The sequence below is a fragment of the Sinocyclocheilus grahami genome, unplaced genomic scaffold, assembly GCF_001515645.1.
Source record: "Sinocyclocheilus grahami isolate Dianchi unplaced genomic scaffold, SAMN03320097.WGS_v1.1 scaffold1614.1, whole genome shotgun sequence".
NCBI lineage: Eukaryota > Metazoa > Chordata > Actinopteri > Cypriniformes > Cyprinidae > Sinocyclocheilus > Sinocyclocheilus grahami.
In genome coordinates this window covers 105001-113940 of record NW_015506793.1, presented here as the reverse complement: position 1 = coordinate 113940, position 8940 = coordinate 105001, and the positions used below count along the sequence as shown (strand labels likewise).

The 8940-nt window shown below is 44.4% G+C and overlaps 2 protein-coding genes across 5 annotated transcripts in view; both read right to left on the bottom strand.

The window, feature by feature from the left end:
• Window positions 1-3182, bottom strand: part of slc25a20 (solute carrier family 25 member 20) — a 10454-nt gene extending 7272 nt beyond the window's left edge. The window contains exons 1-4 of one of the 2 annotated variants that reach the window (XM_016257903.1): window positions 2972-3182; window positions 2360-2452; window positions 2148-2275; window positions 86-176 (exon numbers count right to left, since the gene is read on the bottom strand). In XM_016257903.1, the coding sequence (XP_016113389.1) occupies window positions 86-176; window positions 2148-2275; window positions 2360-2452; window positions 2972-3076 (417 nt within the window). In that variant the 5' untranslated portion in view covers window positions 3077-3182. Of the gene's footprint in view, window positions 1-85; window positions 177-276; window positions 405-484; window positions 578-1096; window positions 1308-2147; window positions 2276-2359; window positions 2453-2971 lie in introns of those variants that run through there. The other variant, XM_016257902.1, reaches the window with a different exon arrangement.
• Window positions 1885-8940, bottom strand: part of nckipsd (NCK interacting protein with SH3 domain) — an 8834-nt gene continuing 1778 nt past the window's right edge. Inside the window, exons 2-14 of one of the 3 annotated variants that reach the window (XR_001607200.1) lie at window positions 8559-8671; window positions 8065-8266; window positions 7919-7994; window positions 7245-7840; window positions 6996-7166; window positions 6831-6917; window positions 5295-5433; window positions 5146-5226; window positions 4938-5066; window positions 4742-4834; window positions 4354-4526; window positions 3910-4273; window positions 1885-2034 (exon numbers count right to left, since the gene is read on the bottom strand). Coding sequence is in view for 2 of the 3 variants with exons in the window: in XM_016257899.1 (XP_016113385.1) it covers window positions 4061-4273; window positions 4354-4526; window positions 4742-4834; window positions 4938-5066; window positions 5146-5226; window positions 5295-5433; window positions 6831-6917; window positions 6996-7166; window positions 7245-7840; window positions 7919-7994; window positions 8065-8266; window positions 8559-8671 (2073 nt within the window). In the remaining variant the exon portion in view is untranslated. Of the gene's footprint in view, window positions 2035-3759; window positions 4274-4353; window positions 4527-4741; window positions 4835-4937; window positions 5067-5145; window positions 5227-5294; window positions 5434-6830; window positions 6918-6995; window positions 7167-7244; window positions 7841-7918; window positions 7995-8062; window positions 8267-8558; window positions 8672-8940 lie in introns of those variants that run through there. The other 2 variants (XM_016257900.1, XM_016257899.1) reach the window with 2 other exon arrangements.

The window sequence follows — 8940 nt, the reverse complement described above, 5'->3', positions numbered from 1 at the left end:
ACTACCCCCTCTCTCACACACACACACACACACACACACACACACACACACACACACACACACACAGTCTGTATGAGCGCCTCACCTGCAGCAGACATTTGATTCTCTCTCCTGGAGCCATGATGGCTGTAGTGAACACGCCTGACAGCATCCCGGCCGCAAACAGCTGCGGATACCTCACACACACACACACACACACACACACACACACACACACAGTGAGGTTAAACACTCATGTGAGACACTCGGCACATCTGAATGTCTTCAGCGGCTCACGTCAGGACGTCGTTTGGTGTTTTCTGCTGCAGTTTCTTGCCAAGTCCAAAGCCGAAGAAGCAGATGGCGAACATGGGTGTGACTCCGATGATGGGTGCCGCCATGCCCTTATACAGCCCCAGAAGACCCTGAGAGACACACACACACACACACACACAGGTCAGTCCAGCCGTCTGCGGTCAGCAGCGACAGCAGAGAGTCCTCGCACCTCTTTCGCCAGTGTTTTCTTGAAGCAGTCGAGCGTCCCGCGGTACAGCGCAGACTCTCCTGGACCGGGTTTGGGCTGCGTCTGCAGTCGCACCTGCGCATGACGGTCACATGACAGCTCAATAACACACTACTGACCACACAAACACACCCAGGTCAAAGGTCACAAGTCCAGGGTTTGTCTCAAAAATGTGTCTAAACATTGCTTGCAGCGTGAAAAAAATGACCACTTTTCATCTGAAAGCGAAAATGTATGCAAGTAAAATCGTATTTATGTTGTTTTGATATAGTTTCATGTTTCTGAGCAATCATGAGTAATAAACGGGGTAATTACAGGTCATTCTCAGATGAGATGTTCTTATAAATGACATATTCCAAACAAACCTCGTCAATATCTATTATAATACTTTCTAAATGTGTAAAAGTTAAATTAATGCAGTATAAACACGGTAACATTCAAAACATTGACTTTTTGTAACGCGAAGTTGCTGATCAGACGATTAAGCTATGACTCTTCAGGTCCAAACGACTGAGAAACAGCACAGTTTCTGACGCATTGCGATCAATAACAGCGAGCACGACACATGATCAGCTGTCAGTGTGTTTGAGTTACTTTGATGGTGTCGAGCGGGTGTCCGGCGAACACTAAACAAACCCCGCCGAAGCCTCCGGCGAAGAAGTTCTTCAGCGGGCTGATGTGCTGCGGCTGCTTCGACATGCTTCAGGAGAATAACCAGTTAATCACACAAACACACGGACACACGCGCTCTGCGACCTTTCACACACAAACACACCCGGGACTATTTCACCGACGCACATCCCGGGACGAGTCCGGAGGTGGGCGGGGCTTCAATAATAATGCTCGTATTATCTATGGCATAACTATATAGTTTTTATTTTTAATTCTATGTCTGTTAACAGTCAGTCTCGGTCATTATTCAGGTCGTTGTGTGATTTGAATGGAGACTGGAGTCTCTGAGCCGCTGCTGAAAGAGAGAACACGTGACTCTTCAGAGAAACAGCCGCGGCGCGTCGCTTTAACCCGTCCGGGTGGAAAACTTACAACAAAATGCAAATCATGAAACCTACATTATTTTATACTTAATATCTCTCTCATAAGTGAACCGTTTTCGTCACGGAATAAAATAAATAAATAATGCAACTGCGGCTTTTCCTCTTAGAATTCTGAGTTTTTTCTCAGTTCTGTTAAATTCGCAAAATATAAACCCGAAATTCTGAGATAAAAACGTGCAACTGCCTTTTTATTATTATTATTATTATCTCGTTTTGAGGGGAAAAAAGTTAGAATTCTGTTTACATCTGGCAGTTTTTCTCAGAAATGTGAGATGTGTTTGTGGAAGAAACAAGCAATAGGTTTCAAAAAAACAAAACAGACACTTATTTTAGGTGCATTAGGATGGCAGCATTTTATTAGTCTTTCAACATTAAGAAAATATATGGTTACCGTTTCCCTTCTGAACAACAACATAAGAGGAAAAATAGATAATTTCGCACAAAGCTGCATCAGACGTGATTAGCACAAACACAGACCTGCATTAATACACACACACACACACACACACACACACACACACACACACACACAGTGAGGTTAAACACTCATGTGAGACACTCGGCACATCTGAATGTCTTCAGCGGCTCACGTCAGGACGTCGTTTGGTGTTTTCTGCTGCAGTTTCTTGCCAAGTCCAAAGCCGAAGAAGCAGATGGCGAACATGGGTGTGACTCCGATGATGGGTGCCGCCATGCCCTTATACAGCCCCAGAAGACCCTGAGAGACACACACACACACACACACACACACAGGTCAGTCCAGCCGTCTGCGGTCAGCAGCGACAGCAGAGAGTCCTCGCACCTCTTTCGCCAGTGTTTTCTTGAAGCAGTCGAGCGTCCCGCGGTACAGCGCAGACTCTCCTGGACCGGGTTTGGGCTGCGTCTGCAGTCGCACCTGCGCATGACGGTCACATGACAGCTCAATAACACACTACTGACCACACAAACACACCCAGGTCAAAGGTCACAAGTCCAGGGTTTGTCTCAAAAATGTGTCTAAACATTGCTTGCAGCGTGAAAAAAATGACCACTTTTCATCTGAAAGCGAAAATGTATGCAAGTAAAATCGTATTTATGTTGTTTTGATATAGTTTCATGTTTCTGAGCAATCATGAGTAATAAACGGGGTAATTACAGGTCATTCTCAGATGAGATGTTCTTATAAATGACATATTCCAAACAAACCTCGTCAATATCTATTATAATACTTTCTAAATGTGTAAAAGTTAAATTAATGCAGTATAAACACGGTAACATTCAAAACATTGACTTTTTGTAACGCGAAGTTGCTGATCAGACGATTAAGCTATGACTCTTCAGGTCCAAACGACTGAGAAACAGCACAGTTTCTGACGCATTGCGATCAATAACAGCGAGCACGACACATGATCAGCTGTCAGTGTGTTTGAGTTACTTTGATGGTGTCGAGCGGGTGTCCGGCGAACACTAAACAAACCCCGCCGAAGCCTCCGGCGAAGAAGTTCTTCAGCGGGCTGATGTGCTGCGGCTGCTTCGACATGCTTCAGGAGAATAACCAGTTAATCACACAAACACACGGACACACGCGCTCTGCGACCTTTCACACACAAACACACCCGGGACTATTTCACCGACGCACATCCCGGGACGAGTCCGGAGGTGGGCGGGGCTTCAATAATAATGCTCGTATTATCTATGGCATAACTATATAGTTTTTATTTTTAATTCTATGTCTGTTAACAGTCAGTCTCGGTCATTATTCAGGTCGTTGTGTGATTTGAATGGAGACTGGAGTCTCTGAGCCGCTGCTGAAAGAGAGAACACGTGACTCTTCAGAGAAACAGCCGCGGCGCGTCGCTTTAACCCGTCCGGGTGGAAAACTTACAACAAAATGCAAATCATGAAACCTACATTATTTTATACTTAATATCTCTCTCATAAGTGAACCGTTTTCGTCACGGAATAAAATAAATAAATAATGCAACTGCGGCTTTTCCTCTTAGAATTCTGAGTTTTTTCTCAGTTCTGTTAAATTCGCAAAATATAAACCCGAAATTCTGAGATAAAAACGTGCAACTGCCTTTTTATTATTATTATTATTATCTCGTTTTGAGGGGAAAAAAGTTAGAATTCTGTTTACATCTGGCAGTTTTTCTCAGAAATGTGAGATGTGTTTGTGGAAGAAACAAGCAATAGGTTTCAAAAAAACAAAACAGACACTTATTTTAGGTGCATTAGGATGGCAGCATTTTATTAGTCTTTCAACATTAAGAAAATATATGGTTACCGTTTCCCTTCTGAACAACAACATAAGAGGAAAAATAGATAATTTCGCACAAAGCTGCATCAGACGTGATTAGCACAAACACAGACCTGCATTAATACTGAACAGATCATATTCCCCTCACTGCTGAAGGATGGCGGGGCTACTCAGAGGTCAAGGGTTACAGGTCAGTGAATCAGCTGGGAAACAGAGAGAACGTGTGGGATCTGGCGAGTGTTAAGACTAACACACTCTACACACTCAGTCTCTATAGACCTGAGGGAACTCCTGGCGGATCTGCTGCACAATGAGTTTGTCCATCTGTCTGCTGGAGCCCAGATCCTCCCCACAGTCCTCCTCTTCTCCCAGGATCCTCTGCAGCGCCGCCTGCAGGTCGCTCAGCCGGTGCCGGTGCTCCAGATAGTCAGTGGAGCGCATGAGGGCCAGCATGAGAGACAGATACTCCATCCGCATCTGAGGAGACACACACACAGTGTAGGTATAGCTGCTGCAGTTGTTATAGTTCTAGTTATAGTGTGTGGAGAGTGTCTCACTCTGTCACCGGGCGACAGGTCTGAGATCTGTCTCACTGCGATGTCGATCATCACCATCAGGTCGCTGCGGTAGAAGATATCAGCCGTGTCTCGACTGGAGAACACATCCTGCAGGAACTTGAGCACTGAGTGCAGCGCAGGAGGAGCGTGATCGAACACACACACCGGATCCTCTACACACACACACGCACACACACAAACACACGCGCATCACTGCGGCAGCTCTATTGTGTGTGTGTGTGTGTGTGAGAGAGTGTGTGTGTGTGTGTGTGTGAGAGAGTGTGTGTGTGCGTGTGTTAGGGTTATTGTGTGTGTGTGTGTGTGAGAGAGTGTGTGTGTTAGGGTTAGTGTGTGTGTGTGTGTGTGTTAGGGTTATTGTGTGAGTCACCTCCTCTGTTGAGCAGTAATAAGAGTTTCTCAGTGAGAATCTTCACATTGTGTCTCTTGATCAGCGCCTGCATCACCATGTTACTCTCCGGTACTGCAGGGGGCAGCAAACACACAAATGCAAGTCAATAAAAAACTAAACAAGAACAAGACATCGATTGGCTGTAACAGGAGCGGTTCTGTGTTGTGTGTGGTACCGCTGAGGTGCAGGTTGAAGGCCAGCAGCAGGTTGATGAAGAGGTCCGGCAGCTGCTCTGTGGAGTCAGAGGGCAAGCCGTCCTCAATCACGTCCAGCAGGAACTGCAGGAAAGCAGCGTTCAGATGCTCTGAGACGACAGACAGACAGACACGTCAAACTCCCGTCAGGAGCGTCTGAGCATCTAACAGCATGTGTGTCTCTCTTACCGTAGTGATGCAGCGGGATCTGCTCGCCCCTGCAGAAGATCATGGCCATCAGCAGCGCGCTGTAGCACATCTTCTCATGCTCTGCACACAAAACACACGTCAGCTGACCGCGCAGACACGCATGAGCACAGAGCCGGAGCGCGTCTCACCCTGAGTGTCCGTCTGCAGGTCCCTCGCCAGCTCCATGGTCAGGACGGAGTTCAGGAGGGTGGAGATCAGCGCCGCGTCCAGACCACACATCGCCCCGAACACCTTCAGCAGCAGCAGCCGCAGCGACACGCGGTGCTCCTGAACATTCACACGCCCGAATTACTCTTCACACTACAAACAATAACTATAACCATAACTGTAACGTTTAATAATCACAAGAGAATAGTGCAGTCCACACCACAACTATAACGATAACTACAATGACAACAATAACTATAAAATTAACAATAACTATAACCATAACTGTAACGTTTAATAACGATAACTATAACAGTAACAATAACCATAACAATAACTATAATAATAACAATATCTATAACAGTAACAATAACATAATAAACTTAACGATAACTACAATGATAACGTTAACTATATTGGTAACAATAACTAGAACTATAACAATAACTATAACAATAACAACTATAACTATAACGATAACGTTAACTATAACAATAACAATAAATATAATAATAACTGTATATACAACAATAACTATAACGATAACTATAACAGTAAGAATAACTATAACAGTAACAATAAATATAATAACCGTAAATACAATAACCATAAAAATAACTATAATAACTATAACTACAACAATAACTATAACAGTAACAATAAATATAATAATAAATGTAAATACAACAATAACCATAACAGTAACAGTAATAATAACTACAACAATAACTATAACGTTAATTAGAACAATAATATCTATAACAATGACATTTTAATCTTCACTCTAGTAGTGAATAGTGAAGTCCACACCACAACTATAACGATAACAGCACAGGGGAACGTTATTTTTCCAGCTGATGAACGATAAAACATTGACAGCCAATCAGAATCCCCCCTGCTTTAACGAGCTCAAGAATTTAAAGCGACAGACAACAAATCTGCAGAGTGCTTATAATAAACAATGTTATCGTTCATTGGTGTGGACACGGATATAGTTGTCGTTATATTTATACTTGTAGTTATCATTTTAGTTATGATTATCATAGCTACCGTTAAATTATGGTTAACATTATAGTGATCGTTAAAGAAATCGTTATAGTTATTGTTAAAGATATCATTATAGTTATGGTTATCATTATAGCTATTGTTACAGTTATCGTTACTGTTATCATTACAGTTATAATTATTATTATAGTTACCATAGCAGTTATCATTATTCTTCTAGTTATTTTTTACAATTATCATTATAGTTATGGTTATGAATATAGTTATAACGTCAACTACAATGACAACTGTAACTACAATAATAATTATAATGATAGTTACAATTATCGTTATAGTTACCGTTAAGAATTCTCATTACAGTTATAGGTATGGTATTCATTATAGTAATCACTACAATTATCATTACTATTGTTACAGATATTGTTAGCATTACCGTTAACACTACAAGAATATTTATTATCACATTTATCGCTATACTTATCGTTCTTGGTGTTATCAGCAGAGCGACTCACCATCTGATAATACGACACCAGCGACAGAACCGCCTCACACTCGTTCACGCGACACATCTTCTTACACACCTCAGGAGCCGCGTCAGTCTGAAAGAAATGCACACATAATTATATAAACATGACATATTTAATAAGTAGATATAATGTTATATGAGTATGTCTCACCAGTATCTGCAGTAACTCCTCCAGGTAACATGCGATGAGTGCGTGATCTTCGTACAGAGCCCAGCTGCGCTGCTGCGAGTCATCACGGTGTCGCGCCAGATCGCTAAAGATCACCTGCAGCCGCTGCTCGTCGTGACACACCTGGCCAAGCGGCAGCGCCGCGCCCAGATCCTAACGACACAAACCAGACAACTGCTTCAACAGCTGAGCCAACGACAGAACGTCTCAACTAGTCCTTCAGCAACTAACCTTACTCTCCACCAGCGACAGCAGCACCTGCTCCAGGTCCGCCGTTGCTCTCGGCAACGCACTCTGCAGGTGACCCACCACCACGCCCACGGCAACCCGCGACAACTCGTAACTAAGGCCCGTGTTCTTGCGCACCAGTTCAATCATTTCCGCTCCGATGGTCACGGGAACGGCTGCAGACTGGGTGGGGCTACTAGGAGCGCTGAGAGAAGCAGGGGGCGGGCCCAGCGGCCACTCCACGTCCGATTGGTGTTCGGCAGCAGGCTGTTGACTGATTGGCTGAGGCACCGGCTTCTTCTTCGAAGGGTCTGGAGAAGGGGACTGGTCAGGCACGGGAGGGGGCGGAGCCTGTGAACTCTTTTTAGAAGGCTCTTCCTGAGGGGATCGGTCAGGGAGAGGAGGGGGCGGAGCCTTGCCTCGTTTTGGAACAGGGGGCGGAGTGCTGCTGATGCTGGGAAGACTGACATCTGAGGAAACGCCAGAGTGGGAGGAGCTGGAGTCTAAGGAGGCGGAGCTGACAGACAGAGAGGGCCCAGTGGGAGGGACAGGCCTGGGGGCGGGGCTTGTGGAGGAAACTCTCAGTGACACCTCTGGATCTGTAGAGAGAGAGACACGTTCACTCACTCGTGTGTAGCGTAACGCGAGCATGCTGACTGTGTTTTTCCCGCACCCACCGTTGCGTCGTAACTCGCGGTGTTTCTCCGGAGGAGGCGGAGTCACGGGCGCCGCTCTGCGAGGCTGAGGAGGAACCTGCGGCAGAAACACATGATCAGCACAAACACACTGACGGGGCTCATCACAGCGCAGGCGTCTGCTGTACCTGATAGAGTCCAGGAACGCTAGCGGGACGCTCGGACATCGGCTCGCTGCCCTGGCAGCTGTAGGCTCGGCTCAGGCCGTTGGGAGGCTGCGGCGCGCGGCTCAGTGACACCTCGCTGGAGGAGGATGGGATCTTCTGCTTGTGACCGGATGGAGTCGGGCTTCTGCGGGACAGAGTCTCCTTCCTGTGGTGGATCAACTTCCTGTGGAGAGTCACATATATATAAAATTATATGTGCTATATAATATAATATTTATTATTATTCTTTATTAAATAATAAAATATAAACATGTAATAATAAATGAACCATTAAAAATATTAATATAAAAAATATAACTCAATATAAGAATATGTTAATATAATGTAAAAATGTAAGAATATATAAACATTATATATTATAAGAATATATTATTATAGAATATAACACATTGAACGAAATAATAAAACATAGATGTCTAATATAAAATATTACAAATATAATGTATTGGACTCACTGCAGGATGTCTCTCTGCTCCAGGTTGTATTTGCCTCCATTGGTCATGGCCACATTGTGAATGGCTTCAATGGCTTGATCAACAGACTGCAGCACCTCGTCCTGCTCTGGAGCCTGATGAGACATCACCATCACCATCATCATCACCATCATCACCATCACTACCATCATCATCACCACCATCACTACCATCATCATCATCATCACCACCATCACCATCACTACCATCATCATCACCACCATCACTACCATCATCATCATCATCACCACCATCACCATCACTACCATCATCATCATCACCATCACCATCACTACCATCACTACCATCATCATCATCATCACTAGCATCACTACCATCATCACCATCACTACCATCATCATCA